Source organism: Anomaloglossus baeobatrachus, chromosome 10 (assembly GCF_048569485.1).
Source record: "Anomaloglossus baeobatrachus isolate aAnoBae1 chromosome 10, aAnoBae1.hap1, whole genome shotgun sequence".
Classification (NCBI taxonomy): domain Eukaryota; kingdom Metazoa; phylum Chordata; class Amphibia; order Anura; family Aromobatidae; genus Anomaloglossus; species Anomaloglossus baeobatrachus.
The window spans coordinates 82,902,268-82,922,455 of NC_134362.1; the positions used below are offsets into that span (position 1 = coordinate 82,902,268).

A 20,188-nucleotide genomic window follows, 5' to 3' on the forward strand; every position below is an offset into this window, starting at 1 on the left:
GCCTGAGCATGCTCAGTAGCCTGAACAACAGTCTTAGAAATCAGACTATCTGCCCAAGCTTGCTCAGTAGGCACAACAGGACTTAGACATGGCACGATGTCCAAGTACCTGTGCAAAGAGGCTTTTCGAACTAAGTGTAGGAGCATGCTCAATAGCCTGAACTGAGGACTCAGCCTCAGGAATGGCACAATCAGGCTGAGCATGCTCACTAGGCGAAACACTGGACTTTGGCTTTGGCTGGGGTAAATCGGCACGCACATACGCACTAGCCGCATCTTTACATTTAGACGTGGAGGAGGAAGCAGCCAGCTGGACGACCCGAGGCACGGCCAAAAATTGCAGCCGCCGCCTGGGCGCAACTGGAACTGCAGCAGGCTGCTTGCGGCTATGGCGGCACCATTTCGTAACACATAAGCAATGCCTCAATGAATAATATTGGTCCAAGTGTTGTCCCCTTTTTATGGTTAGCACTCGAACTGAAAGTACAGTCATGTGATCAAGCTCTAAAAAGAAGAATGTGAAATAATTGGGAGATAGAGGCATTACTAAGCAATAATCCACGTGCTGTGGATTTGTACAACAGATTTTCCCCAGTGACTCCACAACAAACTACAAACTGGTTTAGAAAATCATTATCTGGAGCAAAACCTAGAGTAAAATCTTCATGTAAAACATGTTGATTTTCCTGTGGGATTTCTGCGTGCTCACCAAGATCTTGTGCCAAGTATTTCTGGTGGAACAAATCCACTGTTAATTCTTGCTTAAAATTTCTTAGTGTTTTTCATCCTTTAACCACTTTTCATTTTAAATGCTTAAGTCCATTTTGCCTGATTTGTTAGGGATGTTTCTCAATATATTTGTGTTTTTTCAACATCTTGACACTTTGAATTTTAAATGCTAATGGTCATTTTGCTTCCTTGATTAATGATATGAGATGAGCAGAGGAGGCAAAATTCAAATTAGCTTGTACATTCAAATTTTCCCCAGAAATTCCATTTGCAGAGAAGTTATTTATGTCCCTTATTTTGCTCTCGGGTCTCTGAGAATCATAGAATCATAGAATGGTAGAGTTGGAAGGCTCTTCAAAGACCATTGGGTCCATCCCCCTGTGAGTGCAGGCTTTCCTAAATCTTCCCAGCTGTATGTTTATCCAGTTTCTCCTTGAAGATTTTCATTGCTGGAGAGCTCACTACCTCCTGTGGTCACCTGTTCCACTCCCTGACTGCCCTCACTGTCAGGCCGCTTTCACACGTCAGTGATTCTGGTACGTTTGTGCTTTTTTTAAAACGTACCAGAATCACTGACATACGCAGACCCATTATAATGAATGGGTCTGCTCACACGTCAGTGATTTTTCACTGCACGTGTCTCCATGCGGCGTACCCGCGTGTGCGTGATTGCCGGAGACATGTCCATTTTTTTCTGGCAGCACTGATGTTCCACGGACGACGCAGTGGTGTGGTCCGTGAAACACGTGCCAGAAAAAAACGTGCTTTTAAAATAAAAAACATTTTAACTCACCCGGCGTCCAGCGACGCTCTCTGCAGCCTGTTCTCCCTGCTGCTTCTGAGCCGGCTCATTATTGTCACGCATATTCATTATGCGCGACACAGCCGACCTGGAAGCAGCTGCTGTGGGGGTCACCGCCGGCCGGATGCTGCATCGCGGGAGCGATCAGCACCATGGACAGCGGGAGCGCACAGGTGAGTTGTTTTCTAAGTGCAATCACGGGCCACGGAGAACGGAGCCCGGATTGCACTTAGACAACCCACGTGTGCCATGAATCATGACACACAGGGACATGTGCATGTTTTACACGCCAGTTAAAAACGTCTGTGTTTTTCACTGACGTGTGTGAAACGGGCCTCACAAAGTTTTTTCCTAATGTCTAATCTGAATCTCCTTCTTTTAAGTTTCCTCCCATTGCTTCTAGTACTCTTAAGACCCCCTGAGCAGCAGCACTCAATGTCAAGCAGCGTCTGCTAAAGTAAACAAGATTTTAGGGTGTATAAAAAGAGAGATTACATCCCGTGATCCCAACGTATTGTTACCCCTCTATAAATCACTTGTAAGGCCACATCTGGAATATGGGATCCAGTTTTGGGCTCCACATTTTAAAAAGGACATTCAGAAGTTAGAGTCAGTTCAAAGGCAGGCAACTAGACTACTACAAGGAATGGAAGGCCTCCCATATGATGACAGGTTGAAAAAGTTAGATATGCTTAGCTTAGAAAAAAGACGTCTCAGAGGAGATGTCATTTATATGTATCAATACATGTGTGGTCAATATAAAGGACTGGCACATGACTTATTCCTTCCAAAGACAGTAGTAAGGACCAGGGGGCACTTACTGCGAGTGGAAGAAAGGTGATTCCAACAGCTAAATAGGAAAGGATTCTTTACAGTTAGAGCGGTCAGACTGTGGAATGCCCTACCACAAGAGATAGTAATGGCAGATACTATAACAGCTTTTAAAAAAGGGCTGGATGATTTCCTCAGTACACACAGCATTGTTGGTTATAAATGACTTAGTGACCAAATGTAGAACTGGTGGAGGAAGGTTGAACTAGATGAACCTAGGTCTTTTTACAACCTAAGTAACTATGTAACTATAAATGTAAAATGTATTAAAAAAAAATCCTTATACCCACCTTACAGCTCATGTCTCTGACCCCTTCCGTTCCTCATTATCACCATCATCTTTCTGGTTCTCGTCGCATCTTCTTTCTAGTGCTGTGAGCGCTGTTTCCTCGGACCTCTCACCCTAGGTCGGGACTTCCAGCTCAATAATACCTGAAACAGTTCTGTGCAAATTTGTAAAAGGTCACTATGTGCGCTGTGACCTTGCTCATGCATATGCAGACCCATCAAGGACTCATCAGGGCCAGAAGTCCTGGTCTAGAGTGAAAAAGCACTGGACCAAAGAGGCTAGTGTGGAGAGCAGTAAGGCAGGTTTTTCTTCTTTTTTCTTAAACCCTTTGGTGGACCTTTATGGTTTAGTAAGATAGCATCCACTGGTTGACATTTTGTCGAATCTGTGAGGAAATTATTTCAATAAGTTGTGCATCCTGTGTAGTTTCGATTTTTGTAATTTGGAAGTAGAATTAAAATTCATTCAAATATTCGCTCATTTCTAATATTCACTTATTTATTATAGTTATCTTTTCCACTAATAAATAATGTACGTTGTGAGTTTTTAATCAATATATGTTTCTCTAATATATCTCGTTTCTTCTTCCTATAGAGCCGAGTGGATGTTCCTTCAAATACAAGTTCAAATAATAGCGAAGTGGTAAATAAAGATTTCCAACATGACAAGAACTGTGATTCCCCTCTCAATGTAAGCATATGTCATTTTACCAGAAACAATGAGCCATGAAATTCGTTCTTTGCTTTGTCCATAGACTTTACAATGTAATGACTTTGCTATTAGACAACATTTTTTGGAAGAACCTACATCTACATTTATTTTAAATGCGTCTTTCTCGTCTGTTTCGCTAAACAGAATGTTCTTCTTTTCAAAACGATACCATAGCCCATCCTATATTTATAGACAGTAGCCATCACCAGCAAGTGTCTCAAATCTCCATCATATGTGATTATTTCTCTTTTGCTGTAAAAGGGAAGAGCGGAATTATGCATGGACCACCATAAAGTGTTATCTGCCCTTATTCACCCCTAAGAAACATTGAAATATTAGGGTCTGTTAAAACAACTCAGGTGGTTCCATTCGTAAAGTCATGACATCCCAAAGCCTGATCGATCTTGTTCTTGTATCACAAACTATTTTATGGAAATGTATAAAGCTAAAATTAACTAATTCCCAACCTTTTTTACCTTAAGAGCGATTTTCAGCTCTGAGAGAGGGTAGCAAGCCACATCCAACTCCCACCCCCGTCAAAGTAGTGACACCCATTGTCATCCATTATCAGTATAATGACAGGAAACCCTTTTACACAGAAATCACATGAGAAGAATTAGGGGTTCCTACCCTCAATCAGATCTGATCTACTATGCAGGGATACTCACAAAAGCCACCATCTAGAGCCCTGCTCTTCAACTCTTTGCTAGACCTTGTTCTAATGGAACAAGCTGGCAGACAGCCGCGAGCCACACATCACAGGCCTGCACGTCACAGGTTGGAGACCTCTCATCTAGACAATGTTGAAATTATATAAATTGTGGCCAAACACATTAGACTATAGTTGGCCAAAAGAGAGGCCAATACAATTGTCTCTATTTAGAACATATGAACCCTTGGCCAAAATAAGAATGCATTTGCATGTGGAGGAATATTTGTCTCTGTTTGGTTAATAGGCTTTAAATATGAATGGCCGCCATTTAAAGGATTGTCTGCTACTAAGTCTACTCTAGCTCCTAAGGATAGGTCATCAATATCCCAGTGGTGGATAATTCCTTGAATGCTCTGTTCATAGATTGGCAGATTCTAGAAGTTTAGGTTCACTTTTAAACTTACTTTATTAAACAATTGGTAAATCTTAGTATAATCAGTTTGTAATGTTTTTATTGTCTTTAAAAGGTTATTTTTTTTGTCTTGCATTATTTTCTTCTGGTCTGGATGAACCACTTTTATGATATCCGCCGTACATGTACGGCGCATGTCAGAAGCGGTAATGGCTGTGTAATACAGCCAGGACCTAACGCTAACAATCATAGGTTGAGCGACATTCCACCCATGATTAAACCCTCTGTCAAACTGACAAAGGGACTTACATTATGCATGATGTGATTGTGATTGTCTGCCAAAAATCTCAATGCTTGCTATAGCACCGCTCCTTTGAAACCCTGACTGTGGGGGGTGGCAATTAGAACTTATGCTATGGGACCCCAAGAGTTCAATGGATTCCCCTGTACAATGTAAAATCAATTCCGCTAAAAAATGTCAAAATTGTGGAAAGGATTTTCATAATTTCTCTATATTTGGAATTTTTTCCAAGTTTTACAGAACGATATGGGGTTAAATGAATGGTGTCATTCAAAAGTACATCTCGTTCTGCAAAAAAACAAGCACTTATATGGCTATGTGGACATAATAAAAAGTTATGGCTCCGCTCTGAGAAGGAGAGGAAAAATGAAAATGCAAAAATGAAAATTGGCCCCATCATGAATAGGTTAAAATAAGAAATCTAGTGGTTGTGAAACAGCAGTCCGGTTTTGTGGTTGAGAGTCATATTAAAGAGATAAAGATTTTTATATAAAGTCTATTGATGGTAAAACATTGCATAAAAAAAACATTTATCTTAATTAATATTATTTTTTTTTCACTAATGGGAAAGAGTATAGACTACACAGCCATAACTATACTGGTATTATATGCGGAGGTCTAGACAACAAAACTACAAAGACAGTATGACCATACTGCGCTAATAGAAAGTGCTTCAGAAATTGTTGCAGCTAATTATTAGCTTCACACTAGAGAGGAGTGGAATGATTCACGGATGATCAAATTTGGCTGAAACTTCCTGTAATTTACTGTTTCCTGCAAATTCAAACACTTTTGAGATTTGATTTGTACCACTCTGGTGAAACATTGGAGAGCAGGCTAACATCATTGCTGTGTGGACTTCCCTATAATAACAGCTCACAGATGCCACAAAGCCCTAGATTAGTAATGGGAGGTATCTATGAGACACCCCCATTACTAATCTTTAAGTGAAAAGAAATAAACACAAAAAAAATCCTTTATTGGAAATAAAATACAAAAAACCCTCCCTCTTTCACCCCTTTATTAACCCCCAAAACACCCAGGTCTGACGTAATCCACATGAGGTCCCATGACGATTCCAGCTCTGCTACACCTAAAGTGACAGTGCGCAAGCATAGAACATGACCACCCACTGTGGGCCTGTAACCAGCTGCTGCAGAGTCCACGTGCTGAAGAAGCCAAAGGTCACTTGGGAACACTGTAAATGTGGAACTGTTACTGTGCTGCTGGAGATGCGACATACATCCAAGAGAAGTAAAATACGAGGTGGTTTAATTCAACGCATTTTGAAGTGTAACCCCACTTCTTTATCAGGAAATCCACCAGTATGGATTTTACTTCTCCTGCATGTGTGTCGTATCTCCAGCAGCACAGTAACAGTTCCACATTTACAGTGTTCCTGAGTAATCTTTGGCTTCTTCAGCACGTGGACTCTGCAGCAGCTGGTTACATGCTTTACTTCTGGTGGTGGGATACACAACCCAATAAGATGAGCACATTCCCTTATTCCTTTTATTCCTTGTTACTGGGTAAGACCCTATTGCACTCTTTTCTCTCCAGCTTTTTACACTGTGGGTTTTAGGAAGAGATTGAGCCTAAAAGATGAGCAGTGATGTCACTCAGTTTATTTGCAGTCACAGCTGTAGGTTCTAATGGTCCTCTACCTGTGACTACAAATAACCTGAGTGACATCACTTCTCATTGCTGCTGCTCATTGTCTGCCTAATACACAGTCAAGATAAGCACATGGCTAGGGGTTGCAGCCTATAGCCATATGCTTTATCTTTGCTGGGTATCATAATATAGGGGAACCCTACTCCATTTTTTTTTCCTTATAATTTTTTTACACCAATGGAGATGTACACAAAGCACCTCTGATTGGATGCAGTCAGACATGCTGCACATAGTGTTGGGGTGCGTGTGACTGCAACCAATCAGAGATGCGAGGCCTGCCAGTGGGCAGGTATCTTTGAGTTCTCCCATCGCTAATCCGCACATCTCTACTCCACACATCTACAGTACATATGATTGCTTCTACAACAGGGCATGGATTATTACACACCCTATTTACATCTTTGAACTACACCATTTCTCAAAAATATATGCCATGTGTGATAACACACTCTAATAGGGGACACTCCAAACTATACCACCAGATTGTTATAAGGAATGTTCCAGATCACAGAGGCTTTCCACTTTTACTAGGGAGGCTCCACAAATCCAGACTGCTGTAATAAGGAAAACTCAATGGATCCTTCATAACTTTACAGTATAGGGAAAGCTCCAGACCACAGACTTTATTATTAGTAAAGCTAATGAATGTATATAAATGATATATTGCCTGTTTATTGAAAGTGATTACATAAAGTGAACCTACAATTCAAAAGAAAAAAAAATGAACTTAATGAGGTGTGAAAGAATAGGAGAGGTTGTAATTAAAACAATATTTTTAGTAATAACCGACAATATAGTGAAAAGTGTGATGATTGTCCTTGTTGCTGAATGACATTATTCTGAGCAATACCGCATTTCCAACAGACACGAGATCCAAAAACAATGTAATAAAGTCATAATGTTTATTATGTATCAAAAAACAATATTGAACCTAATATAACCGTATCAAGCACATTTAATGAGAGGATTTTGAATAATTAATCCCATTTTTATATGATGGAATTTGTATTTAGATGACCCTGTATGTTAAGTGATGTACTGTGTACATCATGTTATGTATATAATATTATTATGTTCTGATGAACCTGTATATTATTTGTATATTTCATTTTCTGTTTGTTGACTTATGGAACTTCCTGTACAGTGTATAGAGTAAATGTTGAGGCAGTACTCTCATTTTTTAGGTACCTCCTGAATTGTCTGTATTTTTTACTAATTGCCTGTCTTCTATTTAAATAAACATGTTCATACTCAAGTGCAAATGTTTCTTGGGATTCTACTGTAATTTCTGCATGTTTTACAGCCAAGATATTATGCAATAGGAGCATACAGATGTTGCAAAGGTTATCATGACTTCCAATGCACCGTCATAACTTCATAACGAGCAGTTCTGGATGCATATTAGTGATTCCTGCCTAGCAGTCCCTGTATCTAGTAGCATAGATAAACAAATCTTTAGAAAAAGTATTTCTAAAGATCGTATATTATATGCTAATGAGTGCTGGGACTAGTCCTGAGGGGGTTTCTTCTCTTAACTAGTCGGCCAACATAGCATGGTAGCACGCCCTTGTGGGCATACTAACATGCTAATGAATAGGCAGTGACGCCACACATACCTCACTATTCATGGCGGCCGGTGGAGGATGGATGCACTCTGCACATGATCCGGAGTACCCGAGGCTTCCGATCATGCGCACTAAACTGATGCCAAGAGTAAGCTTCCCAGCTCAGTGAGGTACAGTGTGCATGACCAGAAGTGCTGAGGACTGCGGATCATTCGCAGAGCACATCCATACTCCATTGGCCGCCATGAACAGTGAGGTATGTGCAGCATCACTGCATACTCAATAGCATGTTAGGACGAACACAGGGGCATGCTAGCATGCTATGTGGGCTGACTAGCTAAGGGAACAAACGCTCATTAGCATATAATATACGATATTTAGAAATACTTTTCTAAAGATCTTTTTATCTATGCTAGTGTATACAGGGACGATTAGGCAGGGATTAGCAATATGCACCCAGAACTGCTCATGGTTCTGGGTGCATATTGCACCTGACAGGTTCCCTTTAAGAAGAATAAGATAACATAACTTTGCACAAGCCATTGACTATGATAATCTAATCTTTTAAAATTCAAATTTGAAAGGTTCGTACAATTTTTACCAAATATTTCATTTACAGCAAATTGATGCATCAAAAAATTGTAATACCGCAAAGCCTCAAAATGCCCTGAAAAGATGTAACGGTTACAGATTGACACCGGAGCACCATCTTTTTTAACTTTTTTGCTATATATGTGTGTACTACCCTGAGGTCTCCTGGGATTATATTCAACCCTATTTAAGCTGTTTACTACAAACACAACCTTAGTTATATCAAAATCATCTCATAGAATCAGATGGAATCCAATAGTAACCAACAGCTTAATTAATAAAATATTGAACTAAACACTTTTCAAGTTTTTTAATTAGCTAAAAATTATTCCTTTTAGTCAGTGGTGACCAGATAGAACATTTTTGGCAAAATACTGATTCAAGCTGACAGTGTCGCTGTCAAAGGCAACATCATCCTCCTGTGACTGAGAAGAATGATATACCATAAAAACTTCTTCCCACTAATATGCTTTGCAGAGGAAGAAAGACCAACTGGGACCTGCAATGGGTAGAACTACTGTCAATAATGTTGGTGGTGCTTATACTGTAGGTAGCGGCTTCACATTCCTAGAAAGGGTGCAAGTTTTTTGTCCTATTACACTACCATATCCATTGCCCTTGACACATTTCTTTGCAATACATTTTAGACAACACTATAATTACCTTTCAATTGTTTCAACACCAATAATTCAACCTTTACCACAAAAAACAAAAAAAAAAAATAAAAAATTGTAGCTAGGTAGGTATATGTACAGAAAAAAATCATGGCAGAAGGCCATGTACAGTTGTCAAATTGGATGAGTAAAAAAGATGTGCAAAAATAGTCATGCCACATTAAATGTCGACATTTTCTTTTCTTTTTATTTTACATATAAAATTCACCTCCCCTCCCAAAAATGATGTAACAAATGTAAGCTGGCACTAGTAACGGGGTAATGTGTATGGAGTCTACAGATGTAAAATTTTTCTAGTGAAATAGATGCGCAAAAATAAATTGTTTGCGCCACGCACACTTTGTGAGATAAACAGTCACAGTTAAATGTCTGGATTTTGAGTTTTCCTTTTACATTTAACAAAAAAATAATTCCTCTTTCAGAAAAAGTATTGCACAAGAAATACAAACCAGAAACTCAGTACACTCACTTTTGACAAGGAAGGACTTCACTGACACTGATTTCAAATGTTTATTAGTGATGAGCGAGTACTAAAAAGCTCGGGTGCTCGAAGCTCGGGCCGAGCCTCCCAAGATACTCGTGTACTCGGCCCGAGCACCGAGCCCAATGTTATCCTATGGGAGACCCGAGTATTTTTGTGAAATGACCCCCCGGCAGCATGGAGAAACCCTAAAAATGTCACAAAAGTCTCAGAAGAGTGCTCAAATGACATGGCATCAGCATGGGGAAGACCCCTTGAAGCATTTATCACTCAAAAGTCACAGATGTGAACAATTTTGTCCGAGTTTTACGCCATTTTTACGGACTCACCAGAAAACCTTCCAAAATGACACCAAAATGAATTTTCATGGCGGAAATGTTAAGGGCACATACCCAATAGTGAGATAGAGCTGGTGTATGTTACTTTTTGAGATTAATACATGAAAGATTTTACATGAAAACCTTGTGTGGCACTCCGATGTCCAAAACGCACGTTTTGTGCTTTTTACTAGCGATGTCGGTCATTTTTTTTTTTTATTCTATCTCCCTCAGTCCGTCGGTCTGTCTCTCTCTGTCTTGTCTGTCCCCCTCTCACAGTCTGTCGGTCAGTTCCCCCCCCTCTCTCTTACTTACCGTTCCCCGATCACTGCCGCGGCGCTGCACAGCTGTTCAAACTCCGGTGGCTTTTCCTCTTTTGAAAAAGCCGGCCGCTCATTAATCAATCTCCTATTCCCTGCTGTCCTGCTTTTCGGCGCCTATGATTGGTTGCAGTGAGACACGCTCCCACACTGAGTGACAGCTGTCTCACTGCAACCAATCACAGCAGCCGGTGTGTGTATACTGTGCAGTGAAATAAATAATTAAATAATTAAAAAAAACGGCATGCGGTCCCCCCAATTTTAATACCAGCCAGATAAAGCCATACGGCTGAAGGCTGGTATTCTCAGGATGGGGAGCTCCACGTTATGGGGAGCCCCCCACCCTAACAATATCAGTCAGCAGCCGCCCAGAATTGCCGCATACATTAGATGCGACAGTTCTGGGGCTGTACCCGGCTCTTCCCGATTTACCCTGGTGCGTTGGCAAATCGGGGTAATAAGGAGTTAATGGCAGCCCATAGCTGCCACTAAATCCTAGATTAATCATGTCAGGCGTCTCCCCGAGATTCCTTCCATGATTAATCTGTAAATTACAGTTAAAAAACACACACACCCGAAAAATCCTTTATTAGAAATAAAAAACACTAACAAAGTCCCTCATTACCAATTTATTAACCCCGACAAACCCTCCATGTCCGGCGTACTCCACAGTCCTCCAGCGTCGCGTCCAGCTCTGCTGCATGGAAGTGACAGGAGCTGCAGAAGACACCGCCGCTCCGGTCACCTCCACGCAGCTAATGAGATGAGTATAGCGATCAGCTGAGCTGTCACTGAGGTTACCTGGATCCAGCGGTGGATGCAGCGGTGGCCGCGGGTAACCTCAGTGACAGCTCAGCTGATCGCGCTACTCACCGCCGCTCCGGTCAGCTCCATGCACCAACTGAGGTGAGTATAGCGATCAGCTGCTGTCACTGAGGTTAATCGCGGCACCGCTGGATCCAGCGGTGGCCGGGAGTTACCTGACTGACAGCAGCTGATCGCGCTATTCCCTTCATTAGCTGCGTGGAGGTGACCGGCGGCTTTTACTATTTTGAAAAAGCCGGCCGCTCATTAAACAATCTCCTATTCCCTGCTTTCCCCGCCCACCGGTGCCTATGATTGGTTGCAGTGAGACACGCCCCCACGCTGAGTGACAGGTGTCACACTGCACCCAATCACAGCAGCCGGTGGGCGTGTCTATACTGTGCAGTAAAATAAATTAATAAATAATTAAAAAAAAACGGCGTGCGGTCCCCCCCATTTTAATGCCAGCCAGATAAAGCCATACGGCTGAAGGCTGGTATTCTCAGGATGGGGAGCTCCACGTTATGGGGAGCCCCCCAGCCTAACAATATCAGTCAGCAGCCGCCCAGAATTGCCGCATACATTATATGCGACAGTTCTGGGGCTGTACCCGGCTCTTCCCGATTTGCCCTGGTGCTTTGGCAAATCGGGGTAATAAGGAGTTAATGGCAGCCCATAGCTGCCACTAAATCCTAGATTAATCATGTCAGGCGTCTATGAGACACCCTCCATGATTAATCTGTAAGTTACAGTAAATAAACACACACACCCGAAAAATCCTTTATTAGAAATAAAAAACACACACACATTCCCTGGTTCACCACTTTAATCAGCCCCAAAAAGCCCTCCATGTCCGGCGTCATCCAGGATGTTCCAGCGTCGCATCCTGCGCTGCTGCATGGAAGTGACAGGAGCTGCAGAAGACACCGCCGCTCCGGTCACCTCCACGCAGCTAATGAAGACAGCCGGCGATCAGCTGAGCTGTCACTGAGGTTACCCGCCGTCACTGGATCCAGTGACAGCGGGTAACCTCAGTGACAGCTCAGCTGATCGCACGGCTGTCTTCATTAGCTGCGTGGAGGTGACCGGAGCGGCGGTGTCTTCTGCAGCTCCTGTCACTTCCATGCAGCAGAGCTGGACGCGACGCCGGAGTCCGTGGAGTACGCCGGACATGGAGGGTTTGTCGGGGTTAATAAATTGGTAATGAGGGACTTTGTTAGTGTTTTTTATTTCTAATAAAGGATTTTTCGGATGTGTGTGTTTTTTAACTGTAATTTACAGATTAATCATGGAAGGAATCTCGGGGAGACGCCTGACATGATTAATCTAGGATTTAGTGGCAGCTATGGGCTGCCATTAACTCCTTATTACCCCGATTTGCCAACGCACCAGGGTAAATCGGGAAGAGCCGGGTACAGTCCCAGAACTGTCGCATATAATGTATGCGGCAATTCTGGGCAGCTGTTGGCTGATATTGTTAGGGTGGGGGGCTCCCCATAACGTGGAGCTCCCTATCCTGAGAATACCAGCCTTCAGCCGTATGGCTTTATCTGGCTGGTTTTAAAAATGGGGGGAACCGCACGCCGTTTTTTTAAATTATTTAATAAATAATTAAAATTAATAATTAAAATTAATAAATAATTAAAAAAAACGGCGTGCGGTTCCCCCCATTTTTAAAACCAGCCAGATAAAGCCATACGGCTGAAGGCTGGTATTCTCAGGATGGGGAGCTCCACGTTATGGGGAGCCCCCCACCCTAACAATATCAGCCAACAGCCGCCCAGAATTGCCGCATACATTATATGCGACAGTTCTGGGACTGTACCCGGCTCTTCCCGATTTGCCCTGGTGCGTTGGCAAATCGGGGTAATAAGGAGTTATTGGCAGCCCATAGCTGCCAATAAGTCCTAGATTAATCATGTCAGGCGTCTATGAGACACCCTCCATGATTAATCTGTAAGTTACAGTAAATAAACACACACACACCAGAAAAAATCCTTTATTAGAAATAAAAACACACACATATACCCTGGTTCACCACTTTAATCAGCCCGAAAAAGCCCTCCATGTCCGGCGTAATCCAGGATGATCCAGCGTCGCATCCAGCGCTGCTGCATGGAGGTGACCGGAGCTGCAGCAGACACCGCCGCTCCGGTCACCTCCACACAGCAAATGAACACAGCCGCGCGATCAGCTGCTGTCACTGAGGTTACCCGCGGCCACCGGTGGATGCAGCGGTGACAGCGGGTAACCTCAGTGACAGCAGCTGATCGCGCGGCTGTGTTCATTTGCTGTGTGGAGGTGACCGGAGCGGCGGTGTCTGCTGCGGCTCCGGTCACCTCCATGCAGCAGCGCTGGATGCGACGCTGGATCATCCTGGATTACGCCGGACAAGGAGGGCTTTTTCGGGCTGATTAAAGTGGTGAACCAGGGTATATGTGTGTGTTTTTTATTTCTAATAAAGGATTTTTTCTGGTGTGTGTGTTTATTTACTGTAACTTACAGATTAATCATGGAGGGTGTCTCATAGACGCATGACATGATTAATCTAGGACTTATTGGCAGCTATGGGCTTCCAATAAGTCCTTATTACCCCGATTTGCCAACGCACCAGGGCAAATCGGGAAGAGCTGGGTACAGCCCCAGAACTGTCGCATATAATGTATGCGGCAATTCTGGCCAGCTGCTGACTGATATTGTTAGGGTGGTGGGCTCCCCATAACGTGGGGCTCCCCATCCTGAGAATACCAGCCTTCAGCTGTATGGCTTTATCTGGCTGGTATTAAAATTGGGGGGAACCGCACGCCGTTTTTTTAATTATTTATTTATTTATTTTACTGCACAGTATAGACACGCCCACCGGCTGCTGTGATTGGGTGCAGTGTGACACCTGTCACTCAGCGTGGGGGCGTGTCTCACTGCAACCAATCATAGGCGCCTGTGGGCGTGGAAAGCAGGGAATATGAGATGGCTGTGTACAGAGCACAGCGCGCCGGCCGGTATAAAGGCTCGGTCACGCTGTGCAGGCCGGCCAATCACTGCAATTCCACAACTAACAGGGCTGTGGCATTGCAGTGGTCTGCCAGCCAATCCCTGCATGAGGGCTGGCTCTCAAAAGAGCGCCAACATGCAGGGATGAAGACCACGAGTAAAGCACGAGTATTGCAAAATTACTCGGTACCCGCCGAGCAGCCCGAGTACAGTGATACTCGTGCGAGTACCGAGTAGTTACAAGCATGCTCGCTCATCACTAATGTTTATTCTTCTATAAAATAAAATATTGTACTGCCATGCTGCTGCTTTCCAGTGCAGTGTAAAGGAAGAAATAAAATGGGAAATTGTATTTAAAATTTAGTAGGAAACATGACAGATACAACATGCTATTTATCAAACACGCTGACACTGGCACTGCTGCCAACAGCTCTATTTTTACTAATAATTGAATCTCTGTATTATTACAGTCTTTAAGTTTTATTTTGCTCATGCAATCTTCTGTGAAAAGTTGGCAGACTTTTTTGCGTGATTCAAATTGAAAATTGTTTAAAGTGGATTCGCTCATCTCTACCATTAACTGAAGTCCGGTTTTCTGTCGAATTTACCGTTTTCAAGTCAAGATAATCTTTGTTAGATCTGTACAGTCATGGCCAAAAGTTTTGAGAATGCTACAAATATTAATTTTTACAAAGTCTACTGCTTAAGTTTTTCTAATGGCAATTTGCATATACTCCAGAATGTCATAAAGAGTGATCAGCTTAACAGCAATTACTTGCAAAGTCAATATTGTCTAAGAAAATGAACTTCAACCCCCAAAACACATTTCAACATCATTGCATTCCTGCCTTAAAAGGAGCAGCTAACATTGTTCTAGTGATTGTTCCATTAACACAGGTGTGGGTGTTGATGAGGACAGGGCTGGCGATCAATCAGTCATGATTAAGTAAGAATCACACCACTGGACACTTTAAAAGGAGGCTGTTACTTGGTATCATTGTTTCTCTTCAATTAGCCATGGTTATCTCTAAAGAAACACGTGCAGCCATCATTGCTCTGCACAAAAATGGCCTAACAGGGAAGAGTATCGCAGCTACAAAGATTGCACCTCAGTCAACAATCTATCGCATCAAAAAGAACTACAAGGAGAGAGCTTCCATTGTTGCCAAAAAGGCTCCAGGGCGCCCAAGAAGGACCAGCAAACGCCATGACCATATCTTAAAACTGTTTCAGCTGTGGGATCGGACTACCAGCAGTGCCGAGCTAGCTCAGCAATGGCAGCAGGCTGGTGATTGTGCTTCTGCACGCACTGTGAGGCGAAGCCTGCTTGAGCAAGGCCTGGTTTCAAGGAGGGCAGCAAAGAAGCCACTTCTCTCCAGAAAAAACATCAGGGACCGACTGATATTCTGCAAAAGGTAAAGAGAGTGGACTGCTGAGGACTGGGGTAAAGCCATTTTCTCAGATGAATCCCCTTTTCGATTGTTTGGGACATCTGGAAAACAGCTTATTAGGAGAAGAAGAGGTGAGCGCTACCACCAGTCTTGTCTCATGCCAACTTTTAAGCATCCTGAAACGATTCATGTGTGGGGTTGCTTCTCAGCCAAGGGAATTGGCTCACTCACAGTCTTTCCTAAAAACACAGCCATGAATAAAGAATAGTACCAGAATGTCCTCCAAGAGCAACTTCTCCCAACTGTCCAAGAGCAGTTTGGCGCCCAACAATGCCTTTTCCAGCATGATGGAGCACCTGCCATAAAGCAAAGGTGATCACTAAATGGCTCATGGAACAAAACATAGAGATTTTGGGTCCATGGCCTGGAAACTCCCCAGATCTTAATCCCATTGAGAACTTGTGGGCAATCATCAAGAGACGAGTGGACAAACAAAAACCAACAGATTCTGTCAAAATGCAAGCATTGCTTATGCAAGAATGGACAGCTATCAGTCAGGATTTGGTCCAGAAGTTGATTGAGAGCATGCCAGGAAGAATTGCAGAGGTCCTGAAGAAGAAGGGTCAACACTGCAAATATTGACTTGCTGCATTAACTCATTCTAACTGTCCATATAACCTTTTGGTACTCATAATATGATTGCAATTATATTTCTGTATGTGATGTAAACATCAGACAAACACAAATAAAACCAGAGGGCAACAGATCATGTGAAAATATAATTTTGGTGTCATTCTCAAAACTTTTGGCCATGACTGTACATTACTGTTCAGGCAGATGACTAGAGCATTTTATAAATGTTTGGGCACGTGACATCAGATGCATGCTATCAAAGTCATGTCAACAAGCAAGGAGTAGAGTTTTCAAATCTAGTTTTAAATGTCTGCATGATTTTAAAGGTAATGCCACAGATTTACCTGCAAATCCGCACAGGCATGACTTGATTGTTAATGACCATGTGATTTTGCACGTACAACTCTGGTATCACTGACAATTTTGTGTGTGGCCTATTTTCCCTTTATTTGAAAACTCCACCCACCATGTGGTTTCAGCCAATGCATCATTACAGAAACACCTTTAGGATTCTTTTATACAGAGTATTTTAAAATTAATTAGGCTTATTGAAAATGCTATTCTTTTTTTAAAGAAATGTTCTTTCTATAGAAAATTCAATGTGAAAATGCCTATAAAATCAAAATACCAAGGGCCCAAAATACACGAAAAAATAACACAGAAACTCCCTTTTTGTAGCCTATTGGATGAGGTCAAACCGTGAACAACATGGTCTTAAAAATATTTAACAAAAATCTTTACTCACCTACCAATCTCCATTGACTCCTCTGTAGCTCGCCTAGACCCCCTGCTGGTATCATCTTCTTCTTGCAGCAGACATGGCTATTTGTGAAACAACTCGCGCTGATTTCGTGATGTTTTTTAACGCAATTTTTTTTTATTCTTTTAATTTAAATTTTGCATAACCCAAATGTATAATAAAAAATGCATTATTTAAAGAACAGTATGAATAACAATTTTATATGTTTTGAACTAAACCCACGGCAGGGTTGGGATATTTTAAAATTTTACTTATTGTCTTTTTGTTTTTTTACCCTATTCACATAATGCAGAAAAAGCAGATTAGAATTGGAGAAAGGTTATGGAGTTTTTGATCCATGATTTGTCAATCAAAATGTTCAAACTATTTCACTTATAATTCAATTTGCTAATTTTGTAAAATTTTATAAATCAATTAACAGGTTAACAGTAAAAATCGTGGGGATGAAATAGTTGTAGGCTTTCTATCGGAGAGGAACACGTTTTCATGTATCCCATTGTGGTTAAAAAAATAAAATACATAATTTTGAATTACTGATATAAATACTGATACAGTTCATAAAGGTTTTATTCACTTAGTAGGCTTGATTGGTTATGTAACTCTAGGAACAATAGTGGCACTAGAATGGAATATAACATTGAATTATTCAGTTTATTTAAAAGAAAACTTTTATTATTACTGAATTATTGTATAATAGGGAGTTGTGATATAAAGTGATAGTTATTGAAATTTGATACAAATTTTAGTTAAAAAAGAGCAAGCATTTTACCATAAAAAATATAACTTTATCTCAGGGCTTTTCTACTAAAATAATAATAATTTTTCATTAGGCTTTGAAGACCAATGAATAAAAGTTGCCTTGTGAAAAAAAGGTTGTAGAGATGGGTAAATCAATTATAGATTAATCAGATTAAGTTATAATTTGTTAAAATTCACAGATTATAGGGAATCTAAATAAATCAAAAACTCTGGATTTGCTTGCTGAATTTATATGGACCAGGAAGAGCTAAAAAATACTTAAATGGAAACTGTCGCCAAATTTGGCGACTATAAACTGTGGCCACCACCACTGAGCTCTTACAGTGCCTTGCAAAAGTATTCGGCCCCCTTGAAATTTTCAACATTTTCCCACATTTCAGGCTTCAAACATAAAGATAAAAATTGTAATGTTATGGTGAAGAATCAACAACAAGTGGGACACAATTGTGAAGTTGAATGAAATGTATTGCTTATTTTAAACATTTTTAAAAATAAAAAACTGAAAAGTATGGCGTGCAATATTATTCGTCCCCTGTAAGTTAATACTTTTGTAGCGCAACCTTTTGCTGCGATTACAGCTGCAGTCGCTTGGGGTATGTCTGTCAGTTTTGCACATCGAGAGACTGAAATTCTTGCCCATTCTTCCTTTGCAAATACAGTTAGGTCCAGAAATATTTGGACAGTGACACAATTTTCGCGAGTTGGGCTCTGCATGCCACCACATTGGATTTGAAATGAAACCTCTACAACAGAATTCAATTGCAGATTGTAACATTTATTTTGAAGGTTTGAACAAAAATATCTGATAGAAATTGTAGGAATTGTACACATTTCTTTACAAACACTCCACATTTTAGGAGGTCAAAAGTAATTGGACAAATAAACCAAACCCAAACAAAATATTTTTATTTTCAATATTTTGTTGCGAATCCTTTGGAGGCAATCACTGCCTTAAGTCTGGAACCCATGGACATCACCAAACGCTGGGTTTCCTCCTTCTTAATGCTTTGCCAGGCCTTTATAGCCGCAGCCTTCAGGTCTTGCTTGTTTGTGGGTCTTTCCATCTTAAGTCTGGATTTGAGCAAGTGAAATGCATGCTCAATTGGGTTAAGATCTGGTGACTGACTTGGCCATTGCAGAATGTTCCACTTTTTTGCACTCATGAATTCCTGGGTAGCTTTGGCTGTATGCTTGGGGTCATTGTCCATCTGTACTATGAAGCGCCGTCCGATCAACTTTGCGGCATTTGGCTGAATCTGGGCTGAAAGTATATCCCGGTACACTTCAGAATTCATCCGGCTACTCTTGTCTGCTGTTATGTCATCAATAAACACAAGTGACCTAGTGCCATTGAAAGCCATGCATGCCCATGCCATCACGTTGCCTCCACCATGTTTTACAGAGGATGTGGTGTGCCTTGGATCATGTGCCGATCCCTTTCTTCTCCAAACTTTTTTCTTCCCATCATTCTGGTACAGGTTGATCTTGGTCTCATCTGTCCATAGAATACTTTTCCAGAACTGAGCTGGCTTCATGAGGTGTTTTTCAGCAAATTTAACTCTGGCCTGTCTATTTTTGGAATTGATGAATGGTTTTCATCTAGATGTGAACCCTTTGTATTTACTTTCATGGAGTCTTCTCTTTACTGTTGACTTAGAGACAGATACACCTACTTCACTGAGAGTGTTCTGGACTTCAGTTGATGTTGTGAACGGGTTCTTCTTCACCAAAGAAAGTATGCGGCGATCATCCACCACCGTTGTCATCCGTGGACGCCCAGGCCTTTTTGAGTTCCCAAGCTCACCAGTCAATTCCTTTTTTCTCAGAATGTACCCGACTGTTGATTTTGCTACTCCAAGCATGTCTTTTTTTTCAGCCTCAGGATGTTCTGCTTCACCTCAATTGAGAGTTCCTTAGACCGCATGTTGTCTGGTCACAGCAACAGCTTCCAAATGCAAAACCACACACCTGTAATCAACCCCAGACCTTTTAACTACTTCATTGATTACAGGTTAGCGAGGGAGACGCCTTCAGAGTTAATTGCAGCCCTTAGAGTCCCTTGTCCAATTACTTCTGGTCCCTTGAAAAAGAGGAGGCTATGCATTACAGAGCTATGATTCCTAAACCCTTTCTCTGATTTGGATGTGAAAACTCTCATATTGCAGCTGGGAGTGTGCACTTTCAGCCCATATTATATATATAATTGTATTTCTGAACATGTTTTTGTAAACAGCTAAAATAACAAAACTTGTGTCACTGTCCAAATATTTCTGGACCTAACTGTAGCTCGAGCTGAGTGAGGTTGGATGGAGAGCGTTTATGAACAGCAGTTTTCAGCTCTTTTCACAGATTCTTGATTGGATTCAGGTCTGGACCTTGACTTGGCCATTCTAACACCTGGATACATTTATTTGTGAACCATTCTATTGTAGATTTTCATTTATGTTTAGTATCATTGTCTTGTTGGAAGACAAATCTCCATCCCAAAGTACACGAAAAGAG

General features: G+C 41.5%; 1 protein-coding gene across 2 annotated transcripts in view; it reads left to right on the top strand.

Moving 5' to 3' along the window:
* Positions 1 to 20,188, top strand: part of LUZP2 (leucine zipper protein 2) — a 1,194,427-nt gene that overhangs the window by 1,034,179 nt on the left and 140,060 nt on the right. For both annotated transcript variants that reach the window (XM_075325480.1, XM_075325479.1), the window contains exon 10: positions 3,245 to 3,340. In XM_075325480.1, the coding sequence (XP_075181595.1) occupies positions 3,245 to 3,340 (96 nt within the window). The remainder of the gene's footprint in view (positions 1 to 3,244; positions 3,341 to 20,188) is intronic.